The sequence below is a fragment of the Aotus nancymaae genome, unplaced genomic scaffold (genome assembly GCF_030222135.1).
Source record: "Aotus nancymaae isolate 86718 unplaced genomic scaffold, 86718_ANA_hifiasm-v0.15.2.pri h1tg000097l, whole genome shotgun sequence".
Taxonomy (NCBI): domain Eukaryota; kingdom Metazoa; phylum Chordata; class Mammalia; order Primates; family Aotidae; genus Aotus; species Aotus nancymaae.
The window spans coordinates 1,477,472-1,495,060 of NW_026988512.1; the positions used below are offsets into that span (position 1 = coordinate 1,477,472).

The 17,589-nt window shown below is 53.5% G+C and overlaps 1 protein-coding gene across 2 annotated transcripts in view; it reads right to left on the bottom strand.

Annotated features, from left to right (window-relative positions):
• The window catches only part of ANK1 (ankyrin 1), a 244,079-nt gene that overhangs the window by 61,393 nt on the left and 165,097 nt on the right, over positions 1–17,589 (bottom strand). For both annotated transcript variants that reach the window (XM_064370007.1, XM_064370006.1), the window contains exons 4-16: positions 15,072–15,170; positions 14,439–14,537; positions 12,984–13,169; positions 11,703–11,801; positions 11,111–11,209; positions 10,701–10,799; positions 7,230–7,427; positions 4,598–4,696; positions 4,104–4,202; positions 3,452–3,550; positions 2,161–2,358; positions 1,437–1,535; positions 344–442 (exon numbers count right to left, since the gene is read on the bottom strand). In XM_064370007.1, coding sequence (XP_064226077.1) covers positions 344–442; positions 1,437–1,535; positions 2,161–2,358; positions 3,452–3,550; positions 4,104–4,202; positions 4,598–4,696; positions 7,230–7,427; positions 10,701–10,799; positions 11,111–11,209; positions 11,703–11,801; positions 12,984–13,169; positions 14,439–14,537; positions 15,072–15,170 — 1,572 coding nt within the window. The remainder of the gene's footprint in view (positions 1–343; positions 443–1,436; positions 1,536–2,160; positions 2,359–3,451; positions 3,551–4,103; positions 4,203–4,597; positions 4,697–7,229; positions 7,428–10,700; positions 10,800–11,110; positions 11,210–11,702; positions 11,802–12,983; positions 13,170–14,438; positions 14,538–15,071; positions 15,171–17,589) is intronic.

Consider the following 17,589-nt stretch of genomic DNA (forward strand, 5'->3'; position numbering starts at 1 on the left):
TTTTATCCACGCTGACCTCTGGCAGTCAGTTTACAAAACCCAGCCAACGTGTAACTGCTTGATGACACGTTTGTTGTTTAAAGCAAGTTCCACCTCTGCGAGGTCGCCCCTGGCTAGGAATTGTTACCCACTTCCCACCCCACTCCTGGGCTCTGAATAGCAAGATTACAGGGCAGGTAACGTGTGAAAGTGAGGCGCGATTTCCGAGGCAAAAATAACAACAGAATGCAAAACCCTTGGGCTGCTGTGAAACCCCTGCTCCCTGAAGGACTAGCAGGTGACAGGTGGCAGGTGGCAGGTGGACTGCTCTCCAGGGGCAGCTGGGGGGAGGGGCCAGCCTTACCCAGGCGGGGCTGTGTGGGGAGCCGCCCCGGGGAAGCAGCAGCTTGACAATGTCCAGGTTGTTGTGATGAACAGCCACGTGCAGGGGGGTCAGGCCATTCTGCAGGGGACAGAGACAAAACAGGGCAGCTGTCACTCCCACGGACTTTCTACCAGGGCTTCCTTTAGGCATGGGAGCACCTGTTTTACACAGGTAAAATCCTGCTTAAAATCCTTCCCAGGCCAGTCTTAACTTAAGAGTCACGACAGAATGTCACCAGCAAGACCCAGCACCCTGTGGGAACCAGAGGGGACGTGGGCAGTGAGAGTGACACACCTGCCCAGAGAAGGCCATCGGGTCTTTCCAAAGGCTATTCTCCCTCAATGGCTACCCATGGAAATATCAACGGGCCAGGTGCAGTGGCTCGCACCTGTAATCCCAGAGCTACGGGAAGCTGAAGAGGAAAGATCACTTGAGCCCAGAGTTTGAGACCAGCCTGGGCAACAAAGTGAGACCCTGTCTCTGTAAATTATTATTATTATATATATATATATTTTTGAGACGGAGTTTCGCTCTTGTTACCCAGGCTGGAGGGCAATGGCGCGATCTCGGCTCACCGCAACCTCCGCCTCCTGGGTTCAGGCAATTCTCCTGCCTCAGCCTCCTGAGTATCTGGGATTACAGGCACGCGCCACCATGCCCGGCTAATTTTTTGTATTTTTAGTAGAGACGGGGTTTCACCATGTTGACCAGGATGGTCTCGATCTCTTGACCTCGTGATCCACCCGCCTCGGCCTCCCAAAGTGCTGGGATTACAGGCGTGAGCCACTGCGCCCGGCTGTAAATTATTTTTTTAATTAGCCGGGCATGATGGTGCCTGCCTGTAGTCCCAGCTACTTGGAGGCTGACGCCAGAGGATGCCTCGAGCCCAGGAGTTGAAATTGTAGTGAGCCGTGATGGCACCACCGCACTCCAGCCCGGGTAACAGAGCCAGACCCTGTCTCAAAAAAAAAAAAAAAAATGAACAACATAGGCAAGAGATGGAATCTGCAAGTGACGAGGTCCATCCTCTGTCCTGGCCTCTAACCGGAGAGCTGCAGGGGTGCAAACTCACTTTTCCCGCAGCATTCGGGTGCGCGTCCCGCTCCAGCAGCAGCTCTGCCACCCGCACCTTCCCGTACTTGGCCGCCACGTGCAGAGGGGTAAATCCTTTCTGAGGAGAAACACAGGCTGTCAGGACTTCGGGGCCCCAGGGCTCTTGTCCCTGGAGAATGGCAAAGGACGTTGTCACCTCCGCTGGCACGGAGGAGCCAATAAAAGCAAAGGCACAGTAATTTTTGAGCCTTTGGGGAGGCCAAAGCCCTCAGGAGCCCGCAGGCATCCCTGCACTCACTGGCCACGCTCCTGTGGCGAGAGGGTCTCGACCACCTCGCAGTGGTAATTGATCGCTGACTAGCTGAGGGCAGGGTAGCAGTCTTAATCCTTATTTCTCCAGAACCTGTCTGTGACTTGCCCAAAGGAGCCACAGACTCCTTTGTGGTTTTGACTTATAATTGTGAGGTTATAAAATTATAAGGTTTTGACTTATAATTGTGCCATGATAAATGGATGAAGGCTGGCTGGGTGCATGGGAAGCTATGGTTGACCGCCCATTCTGGGGAAGGACGGAGACACATCGGGCTTGCGGATGGTGGTCAGCCTTGCGAGCAATGACCCTCCCAGCTGCTTGTAGCATCGTTGAGGTGACAGAGAGAGCCAGGCGGGAATTCCCCGCTGAGCCCCAGGCCTGGCTGTGAGCGAGCCTGTTGCTTCCTCAGACTGAGAGGAAGAGGCTGTACCTTGGTCATGCAGGCCTGGGATGCTTCCTTTTCCAGAAGGGCCAGGACCGTTTCCACATGGCCCTCACGAGCTGCGATGTGCAGGGGGGTGTGCCCAGCGGTGGTGGCCAGGTTGGGGTTGGCATTATTTTCCAGCAGGAGCTTCACCATGTTTGTGTGGCCAATGCGAGCTGCACAGTGAAGCGGGGTCTGGTCATCCTGGACCCAGAAGGGAAAACAAAGAAGAAGAAATGCTGATGTTACCAAATCCAACTTACAGAGAAGCAAGGCGGGGCCCAGAGAGGGCAAGTGACCTTCTCAAGGTCACACAGCTAAGAAGATGAAGAGTCAGGATTTGAATCAAGTCTCTGAGTTACAGGAACCAATATGCTGTATCCTATTGAATCTTTACAACAGCTCTTCAAGTTAGCTGCTATTTCTACCTAACTTCCCAAAGGCCCAGCCCTCCCATCTGTAAAATGGGAACAATTAATGTCTACTTGCTAGGGCTCACTGGGATCAAGTGGGTAACGAACATGGTTTCTGCATTTGGTGCATAAAAGGTGCTCAATGCATTGCGGTTGCTCATCAGTCTCCCACGTCCTCTCTGAGTGGAGGCGCTTCTTTCTCCTTCAACTCTACTTTGATTTTCTCTGTGCTAGGGTCAGGGAAGTCTCAACTGCTGACAAGGAATGGGGACTTTTCCACCCATGCTCCCCCAACGCCGACTTCCTGTTTCTGAAGGCTGCTGTCCATCTGCCTGGGCCAGGTCTCGTGGAGCCCAGCTGGAGGCATCCCTCAAGGGCCCCACAAATCACAGGCTTGACTCTAAGGAGCGCCCTCACGCCCTATGGTTAGGAAGCCTATTGATGGCCAAGTGAGCAACTGGCAAACTCCACAGCTCTTCTCACTGCCTCCTCCTCCAACCCCCGCGAAATGTGTTTACAGCAAGGGGATCCCTCCAATTTTAGATCAAGTCACTCCTGCCTGCTTTTCGCTGGCAATGCTTTCTTCAAAAGGTTGCCCCCCTCCTTATATGGCAACTGTCATCATTAGCCCAGGACATACTCGGGCCAGCCACACACCTTGGACTTTCCTTATTTTAAAGACACGTGGCTCTCACGCAAAAATATCCCTGGTCTTCTCAAACCCCCTGCAAAGCAGAATCCGAGCGCTCAGAGCAACCTGATCAGGAGTGAGAAGTGATCCCCGGGCCACGGCAGTGCGGCCGCGCCTGGAATGAGGACGGGCTCTCTGCAGGGCTGGAACTGCTCACATCTGAAGCCCTTCCCTTCCTGCCTTCACCACTCACCTTGGCCTTGGCATTGACTTTGGCTTTGTTCTGGAGTAAATATTTGGCCACTTCCGTGTGCCCGGCTCTGGCTGCCATATGTAGCGGGGTCTCCACTTTCTATAAAATAACAAAATTATAGAACTATTCGTACATGTCTGCTATCCAAAATGACACTGACAGAGCTAGGAAGTGCAGCCTGGAGTGGCTGGGCGGGTGTTGGTCCAAGAGGTGGAGTTGCGCCAGCACTCAGCTCTTTAGCCTGGTGTGTATGCATGTGTGCACATGCATGCATGTATGTACATGTGTGTGCACACGCATGCAGGTGCATGCGTGTATGTGAGTGCAAGCATGTGCCTGTGTATTCTAGGTATACTGAAAAGTAAACCCCAGAGCTAATGAATATTCAAAAATGTAAATGTATTCTCAGTGAACACTTATAGATGTTCCAAAATTATTGTCCAAAACAAAGCCTCCAAGGTTTATGGATGTGTGAGAAATTTAATCTGGAAAGTGTCAGTACACGGGGATGTCCTCCCCCAGTCTGAACGTTGGCTATTCTGGGAATTGTAGCTCTGTTCACAGAGGGGAGGCCTGGGAGCACTAGCGAAAGCTGCCCTCTGGGCCTTTGGTCTAGACGAGCAAGCCCCTGCCTGCCCAAGGGCTTACTTACCACGTTGGAGACGTTGGGTGATGCCCCCCGCTGCAGGAGGTTCTTCACGATGGGAAGGTGCCCCATGAAGGAGGCCACGTGGAGAGGCGTCAGGCCAGACTGGAACAGACAAGGGCGGAGTGAGATAAGCGGAGTCTTCCCGCTTCCCCGAAGAAGAAAGAACCTAACGGCATCTAACGCTTTCACAAATGGTTTTCCAAGAAAAGGGAGCTAAATGAGGTGGGTTTGCTTCCAAGAAAATGGTTGGAGAAAAAATTACTGTGGGGCAACTCGTGCCCACTCTTACAACTTGCAAAAATTGTGTCTGATCTTGGAAAGCTCCATGAGACTTGACTCATGTCTTAGTCACCCCTGATTCATTCCTTCGAGCAGTCCAGACTCGCATACACACATACCCCTGCAGTCACACAAAGCTACAAAGAGCGGCTCCTGGAGAAGGTGGGTTGGGGGAGACCACGGGCCTGGCCCCCAGGCTCCTCTGCAGCCTGTCCTACCTCAGTGACTGCGTCAATCGAGGCTCCCGTCTTCAGCAGCAACTCCATGACACGGACGTGGTTCTTCTTGCAGGCGATGTGTAAGGGGGTAAAGCCATTCTGCAGCCCACACAAAGGGAGACAGACAAGCAGGAGCTTACACGTGGGCCCAGGGAATGCCCAGAAGACCACCTTGCTGTTCCAAAAGGTAGCTGCTGCCCAGGCCACCAGCAGAGGCCCACAGACCAATCAATGAATGAATGCCAATTGATCAGTCTTGTAATGTCAATTAATGCAAATCATGTAAGACAGGTGGCTGTCACTCTATGCACTAGGTATGCTCCCGAACATGTTGTTTATAAACCTCTTTAAAAAATTTATTCACATTTTTGGATGCACTAAAAAAGCCTGCTGTTTAAAGCCCCCAAGGGTAAATTTACAATAAAAGAGAACTTTTGTGAAGCAAATCATGTTCCCTCTTCCCTGAAACCACTGATCATCTTTAGTGAAATGGATTTCTGCTCTAAAGTGTGATGTACTCTGAATGTAAACTCCGAAGGGCAGAAATGTGTGTCTGTTTTCATCTGGTTTTTTCCATGCTTTACCCACTTAAGGTGGCGGTTCTCAAGCATGGGAGGAGGTGGTGGTGGTATCCTTTGCACCTCACTCCCGAAACATGTGGCGATGTCTGGGGACATTTTTTATTGTCAATTAGGGAAGGAGAGCTATGAATGCCTAGTGGGTAGAGGCCAGGGATGCTGCTAAATATCCTACAACACACAGGACCACAAATATTGACCCCAAATGTTAATAGTCCTGAGGTCGGGAAATCTCAGCTCCCCTACAATGGTATGTGGCCTGCGGGCACGTCTCAGTAGAAGTTTTTTTGAGCGAGTGAGTGAATGAATGAATGAATGAGCCATCCTCTGCCGTCCCTGAAGGGTATCCTGCCCCTCAGTTCTGCTACCCTGGGAAGGGGCAGAGGGGAGATGTGGTCACGGGCATGCTTAGTGCAAAGCTGCAGCGCTACTGGATCCCTGGTCCTCCCTGGGAGACCCTGGCCTGGGAAGGAGGCAGAGGAAACACAGGAGGGATTTGCTCTGGGCCCGAGTTCCCTCTGTAAGAGTGCCATGAGAACTGTAAGCCCCTCTGTGGACGAAGGATGCTCGGCTCCAGTCATCTCACTCATCCCCAAAGCAGCTCAGAAAGCCACGCAGCCTCTAAGGAATCACTCAGCTCCGGGCCTGGCTCCACTGGAGAGGCGCCCCAAGCCCACATACCTATTCACGCATGATGCTTCCTGAGTCCAGTCTCCTGGGCCCAAACTCACCCCTGACCTTGGCCTGGTCACCAGGGGCAGGGATTGATACCCAGCTGGGTGTGGAGTGGAGGGAGTAGGAGGGGTGCATACCAGGCTCCCAGTGGCCTGTGCTGTCACACCCTACTGCTCAGGCCTCGGATCCAGGGAGCTCCGGGCACCTGCAGCCCTTTCCACAGGCCCTGCCATGCCTCTCTGGTCCTGCCCCCAGCCTGCCCTGCCCCTCCGCACCTTCCGCAGCAGCCCCCCACTCACCAGGTCCTGCCCCCAGCCTGCCCTGCCCCTCCGCACCATCTGCAGCAGCCCCCCACTCACCAGGTCCTGCCCCCAGCCTGCCCTGCCCCTCCGCACCTTCCGCAGCAGCCCCCCACTCACCAGGTCCTGCCCCCAGCCTGCCCTGCCCCTCCGCACCATCTGCAGCAGCCCCCCACTCACCAGGTCCTGCCCCCAGCCTGCCCTGCCCCTCCGCACCTTCCGAAGCAGCCCCCCACTCACCAGGTCCTGCCCCCAGCCTGCCCTGCCCCTCCGCACCATCTGCAGCAGCCCCCCACTCACGAGGTCCTGCCCCCAGCCTGCCCCGCCCCTCCGCACCATCTGCAGCAGCCCCCCACTCACCAGGTCCTGCCCCCAGCCTGCCCCGCCCCTCCGCACCATCTGCAGCAGCCCCCCACTCACGAGGTCCTGCCCCCAGCCTGCCCCGCCCCTCCGCACCATCTGCAGCAGCCCCCCACTCACCAGGTCCTGCCCCCAGCCTGCCCTGCCCCTCCGCACCATCTGCAGCAGCCCCCCACTCAACAGGTCCTGCCCCCAGCCTGCCCCGCCCCTCCGCACCTTCCGCAGCAGCCCCCCACTCCCCAGGTCCTGCCCCCAGCCTGCCCTGCCCCTCCGCACCATCTGCAGCAGCCCCCCACTCAACAGGTCCTGCCCCCAGCCTGCCCCGCCCCTCCGCACCTTCCGCAGCAGCCCCCCACTCCCCAGATCCTGCCCCCAGCCTGCCCCGCCCCTCCGCACCATCTGCAGCAGCCCCCCACTCACCAGGTCCTGCCCCCAGCCTGCCCTGCCCCTCCGCACCTTCCGCAGCAGCCCCCCACTCAACAGGTCCTGCCCCCAGCCTGCCCCGCCCCTCCGCACCATCTGCAGCAGCCCCCCACTCACCAGGTCCTGCCCCCAGCCTGCCCTGCCCCTCCGCACCGTCTGCAGTAGCCCCCCACTCACCAGGTCCTGCCCCCAGCCTGCCCTGCCCCTCTGCACCTTCCGCAGCAGCCCCCCACTCACCAGGTCCTGCCCCCAGCCTGCCCTGCCCCTCCGCACCGTCTGCAGCAGCCCCCCACTCACCAGGGCTCTGGAGTTGGGTTTGGCCCCTTTATCCAGAAGGACCTTGGCCACCCTGTGGTGTCCGCAGTGGGCAGCCACATGGAGTGGGGTCAGATGGTCCAGGGTGATGTCATCTATCTCTGCGTCGTATTGCAACAGGAGTCGGACACAGTCAAGGTGGTCTCCCTGAGCCGCCATGTGAATTGGGGACAGGCCATTCTGGGTAAAGAGGAAAACACAAACAATCACAAAGCATTCTGGGGACCGAGCATGGAGGTTCAGGATGATTCCAATGTCACTCCCTACTTCTTCCCTACACGATGTTTCCACCAGGCTCCGGAGGGAGCTTGGCTCACCCTGGCCTCCAGGCTCCTGCTGGCCTCTGACCACAGACATCCTCCTTTCCACCTGGCCAAACCTTCAAAGCCATCTCCAGCAGACCCACCGCTTCCAGAAAGCCTTCCCTGACCACCCTAGACGCCTGTGGGCTTTCCTTATCTGTGCCATGCGCCCAGATCTTATTCTTATATTTTCCCAATTATATTCAGAGTTAACTTTTCAGGGGAGTGTATCTTTTCTCTTACTTATACACCTCTTATGATCAGTGAATGAGCCTAATATTTCTCTTAAATGCCCCACAGTGCCCAGTACATGCATGTAACACACATCGTGCCCCTTAAATTATGTGATTTTGAATGAATGAATGAATGAATGAATGATAAAATAGAACTTGGATGTAAATCCATCTGTTCCTTGCCCCTATCAAATTCTGTTTCAGTTAAGGAAAATTCTGTTAAGGACACTTGTTTCTCAAACAGCAATTCATTTAAAAAAACATTAAAGAGAAGAGACTCATTCATTCATTCAGACATTAATTCAACACATAATTATCAGGTGATTAACGTGCACCTGGTATGGGTTAGGCTCTGGGGAAACAAGAACAGAACAGACATAACCCCTGGCCCAAGGAAGCCTGTAGACAGATATGGTGTTGTCTTCAGTGGTCCGACGCGGGATGAAAGATGATCAAAGCACAGAGGTGTGCACAGATGGATGGTGTTCCTGATGAACAAGGGACACTGGGAGGGAGGGGATGAGGCCTGAGCTAGAACTTGAAAGGAGCTGAATGGAAGTTCACCAGGAGGACCCAAGGGAAAGAACATCCCAGTGAAGGGAGCAGCATGTGCAACATCACAGCGGCACCGACCCTAGGGGAACCAGGGGCCTCCATGCAGTTCAGTAGGCGGGGCCAGGTGTGCACGCATGGAGCCGGGCTGGAGAGGAGGTTGGAGCTGCGCCTTGAAAGGCTAGGAGCTCAGGACCTGGGACTTCAGCTTTTAGAAAAGTGGAAATGAGAGGATTTTCATCAAAGAAGCCTCAAATCAGGTTCCATGCCAGCTGATGTTAGTGTTACAGGCTGAATTACGTTCCACAAAATTCACACACTGCACTCCTAACCCCCAGGACCTCAGACCGTGACTTGGGCCTTTGCAGATGTAATGAGCTAACATGAGGTCATTAGTGTGAGCTCTAATCTATGACTGGCATCCTTAGAACCAGGGAGGTTTGGACACACGCGCAGTGGGGAAATGCCACGTGAAGATGAAGGCAGAGGTCAGTGTGATGCTTCTATAAGCCAAGAACAGCAAAGATTGTGCTCAAACCATAAGAACCTTGAGGAGAGACCTGGAATAGACGCTCCCTCACAGCCTCAGAAGAAACCAACCCCGGCCAGGAACTGTAGCTCACATCTGCAATCCCAGCACTTTGGGAGGCCAAGACAGGCGGATCACTTGAGACCAGGAGTTCCAGACCAGCCTGGCCAACATGGTGAATCCCTGTCTCTACAAAAAATACAAAAATTAGCCATGCGTGGTGGCATGCCCCTGCAATCCCAGCTACTCAGGAGGCTGAGGCATGAGAATTGACTGAACCTGGGAGGGGGAGGTGGCAGGGGAGGTGGCACTGAGTGGAGACACACCACGGCACTCCAGCCTGGGTGACAGAGCAAGATTCCATCTCAAAAAAAAAAAGAAAAAGAGAAAAGAACCAACCCTGCTGACACCTTGATCTCGACCCTCCAGCCTCTGAAACTGTGAGACAGTAAGTTTCTGTTGTTTAAGCCACTCAGCGTGTGGTTCTTTGTTAGGGTGGACCGAACTAAGTTAGTTACACTTTCATTTCAGAGTGGTCATACTGTGGTTCCCAATTGAAAAGTCACACATTCTCAGCAAAGAATTTTCGTAAGCATTCTTTTTAAAAAGTCCCATTCTAATGATTTGGATAATTAAAAAAAAAAAATCTTAACTTCTGGCCATGTATTATGTTTAAATACAGCACTCCTGGAAAAATGTTGGGAATTTTCTGACCTAATAATCTAACTGATAGTAGCAATTCAATTTTTGCTTAGCTGAGGATGTTTACTTTTAGATATGCTTTTGAAGACATTGTCTCACATGGTCGTCCCAACAATCCTAGGAGAGAGAAGGTGGGGGCTCTCCAGATGAGGAAACTGAAACACAGAGAGGGCAAGACATGCTCTAAGTCACACAGCAAATCAGCCGAGGATGGAGGGTTAAATGAGAAATCAACTGCTTTAGTAGAGGACACCCTCACGCAACAGCGCACACATGCGCAAGAGCCGGGGTGGTGACTATGAATCATGACCCAAACTGATGACAGCTCTACAGGACAGAATGTGATGATGTGTCGGGAATAAATCAGCTTTCACTGACTGTGTAGACTAAGCCGTCATTTTACGACAGAACTGCTCATGGGAAACCCCCTGCGTAGCCGTGAGTGGACTCGGCTTCTGCGTCGCTCTGCTTGAACACAGATCAATTCACGGGACAAGGACCTGGAGCAGGCTCAGGCAGCACTATGTGGCCGACCGCTTTTGCCCCGGGAAGACTCAAGTCCTCACGTTAGAACCACGTGACGGGCATTTTCTCTGGCCTGTAATGGAGCCTGAGAAAAACTGTGTCCTTTTCTTTTTAACTTTGCTCCAGTCTGGCCCAGGCTCTGAAGACTTCTCAGAGTACTTACTGCCTGTCTTTTCTGGAGCTAGGAAAAGAGACATGGGGATTGATCTAGAGTAGTAGTAGGCAAACTACACAACCTGTGTATCAAATCTGCCCTGCCACCTGTATTTGTCAATAAAGTTTTATTGGAACGTGGCCCCTGGTTTGCATATTGCCTGTGGCTGCTTTTCTGCTACGTTGGCAGTGTTGAATCATTGCAACAGCGACTATGGTCCGCAAAGCCTAAAACTGTCTGATACCTGGTCCTTTAGATAAAAAGTTTGCTGACCCTGATCTCGTTAGGAATTAGAGCTATACTGAGTGCCTCCTGTGTCAGGCCTTGTAATAAATGTCAAAGGTGCTATCTCATGTGTTTTAGCATCTCTGCTTTACAGAAATAGGATTTGATGCCAGGTCTGTTGGACCTGGAGCCCTGCCTAAAAAACGCTCCTCACAGGAAGGAAGCACACACCTTGGTTTTGGCTTGGATTGGTGCCCCGTGGTCCAGCAGGATCTCTGAGATTCGCACGTGCCCATTTCGAGCTGCACAGTGGAGAGGTGTCAATTCGTCCTTTAAAAGACAGAGTCAAAAACAGAAAGCCCAAAAGGGAGCTATCAGAGGCCGTTTGGAGAGAAGACTGACTATGGCATCATCCCAGCCCACGCGAGTGCTGGCGTTTCCTTAAGCACCAGCTCGACCTCAGCACGGTTTTACTATCGCTTCCCGCTGCACGCAGCACTGCCCGGAATATTGCTGCAGGCGGCTCCGAGAGGACGGTGGTGCATCCCTAACTAGGTCACCGAGAGCCCGCTGCTCTGGGTGAGGCTCGTGAGGGGGGAACTCCCTCCCGTTGCCTAGCAGCGGAGCCTGCAGGCACCCACCTTGGTCTTGGTTTCTATCTGGGCCCCCCGATCCAGCAGCAGCCGCACCATGATCACGTTGCCCCTGCGGGAGGCGATGTGCAGTGGCGTGATGCCATTCTGAAGGGAGGAAGCAGGACAGTCAGGGCGAGCCATCCTTCCCTGGAATGCAGCTGCTGTGCACCAGCTCCCTGTGTCCCCAACCCCCAGCCTCCAGCCCTGCAACGGCACTGTCAGGGCACTTCTGGCCTAAGACATTTCAAAACCTGTAAGGACCTGCCAACAGGATGGGTCATCCCACCCCATCAACAGAGCCCACGCCTCCCAGCGTCAACATAACAGACTGCAGGAACGTCAGTTATTTGCAAATCACTCTCCGCCCGCCAGGTTTCCCACTTCTAGGATGGGCAAACACAGTTAGACAAAGCGAAGAAACTGGTGGGTGGATGATCAGAAACCTGCTAGCAAGGAGCCCGACCAGACAGCGGGGCTGTTTGACCCACAGGCACTTCTGCAGCTGGGATGAAACCCATGGTGCCAAGGCAGAGGCAGGAGCACCTGCCAGCTCCAGGCCCCAGTGAAGACAGTGAGGGCTCACCTGCCCCAGAGTTACCTGTGGTGTGAAATTGACGCTGGCTCCCCTGTTGAGGAGCAACTGGGCCACATTGAGGTTCTCGTAGTGGGCTGCGATGTGCAGGGGCGTGAATCCCGTCTGGGGCACAACAGAGGGGGAGAAAGGTGTCATATGTGATTTACTTCTACCTCAGAATCAGCCCTGGGATGCCGGAAACATCGGTGGGGTGACAGGACCTTACAGACAAAGGAGATTTTGATGGGTGGGAATATTTGCTGGGGTTCAAGAGAGGCTCTGTGGCACGGTGTATTCAAAAGCTGGGTGTCTGCTCTGAGTGACCCGAATTATATGCTAACCTCACACTCTGTGGGTCCGTTTGTCAGAGTGATCACCAGCAGAAATTTTCATTCATGAATGAAAGTATGATGGGGCCATGGTCTTTGTTTGTTTTGTTTTAAGACAGGGTCTCACTGTGTCACCCAGGCCGGAGTGCAGTGTGGTGTGATAACAGCTCACTGCAGCCTCGACCTCCTGGGCTCAAGCAAGCTTCCCACCTCAGCGTCTCCAATAGCTGAGACTACAGGCGAACACCATCATGCCCAGCTAATTTTAATTTTTTTATTTTAGGGATGGGGTCTCACTATGTTGTCCAGGCTGGTCTCCAACTCCTGGGCTCAAATTATCCTCCTGCCTCAGCCTCCGTCTTTTGTCATCATTCTATTCCAGAACCTCAAGCCATGCCTAACCCCACCCAGCTGTTTTCCAGACAAAACCCAGTGGCTTTGGGCGGGTGGAAGAGGGGAGGGGGTGTGCAGGAGGAGACTGTGAATAACGCCAGCAAATCTATTTCCACTAAAAGAGAACCAGCAGCCTCCGCCTACAGACAGCAGATCAGCCGTGCCTCCAAACACCGGAGAGCGCGCTCAGATGACCGTGCAGGGCCACAGACCTCCTTTCTCCACACCCCGGCCACGCACGCCTCCCGCCTCCACCACGGCGCAGCCAGAGGGGAGAGATGAGGGCACGTCAGGAAGGCCGCCTCTGGAGTTCCAGGGTGACCCGCCCTGCCCGCCTGGACACATTGCCAGATGACCTGGAGCAACAGGAAACACCCCCAACCCTGCTCGCCAAGAGCACGTATCCGGGCATCCGCCAGGGATTTAGATCAGGGCTGTGCAGGGGCCCCTTTGTGTCCTGAGGTGGGGGCACCCCGTGCGCACAGCTCGCGGCTCCTGCGTGGGCAGTCGCTGGGTGTGCACCGTGTCCCCTGAACCCGTGGGCGTCCGCGGCCCAGGGCTCCTCCCTCCGCCTCGCCCTCACCTTGGAAAGCACGTCGGGGTTGGGGTCGTTCTGCAACAGCACCGCCGCCGTGCGCGTGTCGTCGTTGCGGGCCGCGATGTGCAGGGCCGGGAGGCGCACCTTCCCCTTGGTGCCGTAGTTGATGAGGTGCGCGACCACGTTCTCGTGGCCCTGCTGCAGGGCCACCGCCAGAGGCGTGAAGCCGTCCTGGCCAGAGGAGGAAAACACTTTGCTCTGACTGGCTGACGCTGTCACACGGGACACACCCTCGCCCCTCGGGCTCATGCAGCAGCCCCAGCCTGAGGGACCTCCCTCCACCAAAGCCCTCTTCATCGCCAAGTTCATCCTCAATGCCACCTCCCTGAAAGCCCTTCTGCCTCCACTTTCTTTCTCTGCGATCTCACAGAGCCTGCCGCATTTTTCTTTAGCATTCATTTAGTTTTCCTTTATAATTTGTTTCCAGTTTGACTGTTTTAAGAAACTTCTGACTGCTCCTTCTGATTCTTTGCTTGCTCTTCTCACCCCATCTGCTGGTGCCAGGATAGTGCCTTGACAAGGCAGAAATTATGAACACCGACCAAAGGCCAGAGTCCACACCGGGCCCTGAGATTGCAATTTGAGCTACTACTATTATTATTATTATTTTATTTTTGAAACAGGGTCTCGCCTGTCACTCAAGCTGGAGTGCGCCGGTGCAATCACGGCCTACTGTAGCCTTGACTTCTTGGGCTCAAGTGATCCTCCCACCTCAGCCTCCCAAGTAGATAGGAGTAAGGCACACACCACCACACCCAGCTAATTTTCTTTTTCTGTAGAGACAGGATCTCAAATTCTTGGCCTCAACTGGTCCTCCCACCTGGGTCTCCCAAAGCAGTGGGATTATAGGCATGAGCCACTGTGCTTGGGCATGAGCTACTATTATTAATTCCCTCAGTTGTGGACATACTAAGGGGCACAGGACCCAGTGAACTGATGAAACAGAATGATAGCAAAGTCATGTCATTGAACCCTCCAAAGTTAAGAGTCAAGAGACTCCTTGGCTCTACCTAGTCCGATTTCATCATTTCATCAACGACAAGACTCAGGAGCACAGCTAAGGGGACTTGTCCAAGGGAGGACGGTGGTTTTGTGGCAACAGCCTTTGTCATTACGGCCCAGTGCAAACTTGCCAGCCGTACACACACGACTTTGCCTGCTCCCTCCGGTCACAAGTGTTGGTCATAGCGGGAATGACGCCCTTAAGTGTGACATCATTTCTTTGGTACATGTCTGGGCCTTCCTCAGAACCCATGGTTTGTCATCACTCCCTTGCAGAACCCGACAGTACTCAGAGTTAGTGCAGCGAGCTGATGGTCATCCATCTCGACGTCCTGGGTGTGGATGCACCTCAACCACTTCCCGGGAAGGTGTCACTTGAAGCTGGGTGGTACACCCAGGAGACTTCCAGTGGTGATGATATTTTTCCAAGGTACTTACTTCCGTGGCTACATTCTGGTTGGCTCCATTTTCCAGTAAAAACTTAACCACTTCCAAGTGGTTCTCTTGTGCTGCCATGTACAGGGGTGTAAAACCTTTCTGTAAACCAAGAGAGGACATCATCAGCATCTACCCACAATGTGAGAGGCCGACGCCAACACAATGTCCTCTTATCTGGAGGACAGCGCTCTCTTCATCCCATTTCCTCCCACCTGACCCCCGCTAAGGAAACTCATTGTCACGGTGACTGGCGTCCTGGGATTATTACAAAAGGCCTCAGGGTCCGTGCCTCCCCTCAGCACCGTAAGCCAGTCTCTTCAGCTCACATACTCCTCATCGATTTCATCAGTGCTGTGCCCCGCGCCTCATTCCCCCAGTCCCCAGCTTCTCTCCCCACCTGAGCCATAACTGGACATATGATTCGGCTTAGGTCCATAACAACTCATCCCCTCCATGCTTAGACATGCAGTCTAAGGATGGCTTCACCGCTGCTCCGAGACACACTGCTGAGAAATCTAGGCCCTGCCCCATGCGTGTGTGTTAACACGGCCGCCAACGGACCCCCGACGGAGCAGGAAAGAGGAACCACGTGTGGAAAGACAACATCCTCTAGTGCAGACCAGAGACCATTACCTGCGACTGGGCGTTGACGTTAGCTCCATAGTTGACCAGCTCCCGGACCACCTCGTCCTGCCCGGCTAGGGCCGCGATGTGCAGGGCCGTGTTCCCCTTCTGAAACACACAGGGGAAGGAAACAGATGCGGTTTCCCACGGGGCCTGCTCCGGGGCCAGCAAAGGTCTGTGGACAGGCGCTGCTTGTGGGACCTGGGGGCTTTCTTTGTGGCCAAAGGGTACAAAGGACACATATGTGTGCCTGACCCCTCACACATCCTGACATCGTGCTGAAAGTACAAGGAGGAAAATCTGCCTGTTCTCTACGAAGAATAATGGCGGCAAGAGCCATAAAAAGAAGGAAATCAGGTCTTCTGTAGCGACTCGGATGGAAGTGAAGGCCAGTGTCTCACATGAAGCAACTCAGAAACAGAAAGTCAAATCTGCATGTTCTCACTCGTAAGTGTGAGCTACATAATGCGCGCACGTGGACGTACAGAGGGTGGAGTAACAGGCACTGAAGACTCGGAGGGTGGGGGGATGAGAAATCATCCTTTGGGTGCGATGCCCAATATTTGGGTGATGGCCACACTAACGGCCCAGGCTTCGCCACTATGAAATGTATCCATGGAACAAAGCTGCACTCATATCCCCTAAATCCGTAAAAAGAAAAACATTTAAAAAGAAGACTTCCAGCATTGGCTGGTGTGATGGGAGTGCAGCAGGAAGGGGCAGGTGACACTGAGAGGTGCAGTTGAAGCAGAGTGCAGCCATGTCAAAGGAACTCTTTTTTAAATTATGTACCCATAATAATTAAACATAAAAAAATGTATAAAAGAAAAATAATTCTGGGCCGGGCATGGTGGCTCACGCCTGCAATCCCAGCACTTTGGCAGGCCACGGCAGGCGGCTCATGAGGTCAAAAGATCGAGACCATCCTGGCCAACATGGTGAAACCCCGTCTCTACTAAAAAATACAAAAATTAGCTGGGTGTGGTGGCGCATGCCTGTATTCCCAGCTACTCAGGAGGCTGAGGCAGGAGAACTGCTTGAGCCTGGGAGGCGGAGGTTGCGGTGAGCGGCGATTGCGCCACTGTACTCCAGCCTGATGACAGAGCAAGATTCTGTCTCAAAATAAAAGAAAAATACACCCCCTGCCAACACACACAACTTCCGAACACCTAATCTGCTTTGTGGGTGTGTCATCTGTTCCCAGTGGACAGCACATCGGCGTCCCTCGGGACACACGCTGGAAGGCTCATCGCAAGCTGGTCTTCCGCAGACCTGCAGCTCCACTCAGCCTGCAACACTGCAAGGCCACACAGCCCACCGAGGGGCCTGGGAGCACCGGGAAAGGCCAGCAGGTCCCTCAGGCCCACACCTCTGACACCATCACAGGGACACCCACAGACCACAAGCTACGGCAGAGGGGACAAAGAGATGGGAGGCAGGAGAGCGAGGAAAGTATCAGACAGAAAAGGAAAGGTAAGACCAGTTCTATAATGTATGTAGGGAAGAGAAGAAAAGTCAGAAAATAAATGGGGGGAAATAAATGGAATACAATCTGGCCGAGGAAAACACAAAGAATATTCAACATACTAGTAACAAAATGTAACGAGTAAGGGGTCACCAAGTTGGAGGGGAGAGAAAGGCTGGAGAGAATTAACACCGGAAGAAAACAAGGCACGTAATTGTTTTAAACTTTGTAAAAGATAGAAACCAATAGCAGAGAATGAGAAATAAGGCAGGTTTCGAGAAAGTGAGTTTTTGTTTGTTTGTTTTTTTAGAATTGGGGATCTCACTCTGACACCCAGACTGGAGTGCAGTGGCGCCATCATATAACACTCCAGCCTCCCACTCCTGCGCTCAGGTGATCCTCCCACCTCAGCCTCCCAAGTAGGTGGGACTAAGGTATGTGCCACCACACCTGGCTAGTTTTTAAATTTTTTGTAGAGATGGCCTCTCGCTTTGTTGCCCAGGCTGGTCTCCCGTCTCAGCCTCTCGGAGCTCTGGGCCACTGCGCCCGGCCTGAGAACATGAGTTTAATGTTCTCAGGTTTTCTTGACTGAATTCTTCTTGGATATTTAACAACAATTCACAGATAGGACCGGCAGCCTCCATCTGTTCCCGGGATATCCACAGCCTTCCAGCCAGGCTCCTGCCAGTCCCTGGGGGTCCTGGACCAGAATGTCAGCACTGCCTCTGGGAGTAGACTACCCTGGTGCCCTGAACCTGTGCCCCCATTCAGGGATTCGGGGATGGAGGTGGGCACGCTTCTGTCAAATAGGGCGAGTGGAGAAAACGGGACCACGGTCAGACCCATCTGTCCCTGCACTACTTAAGGAGCAGATATCTCAAACGACCTCACTTTTAGAGTTTAAACAGTATGTAGTTCTTTTTACTAAACTACATAATCACTAACTGATCCATTTAAAGAAACTTAAGAACTGACAAGCAGGGACTTCAAACTCTGTCCTCGCCCGGCGGCACCTGTCGCCTGGAGGAAAAGCTTCCCCAGCCATGTGGCCCCCGAGCTGCG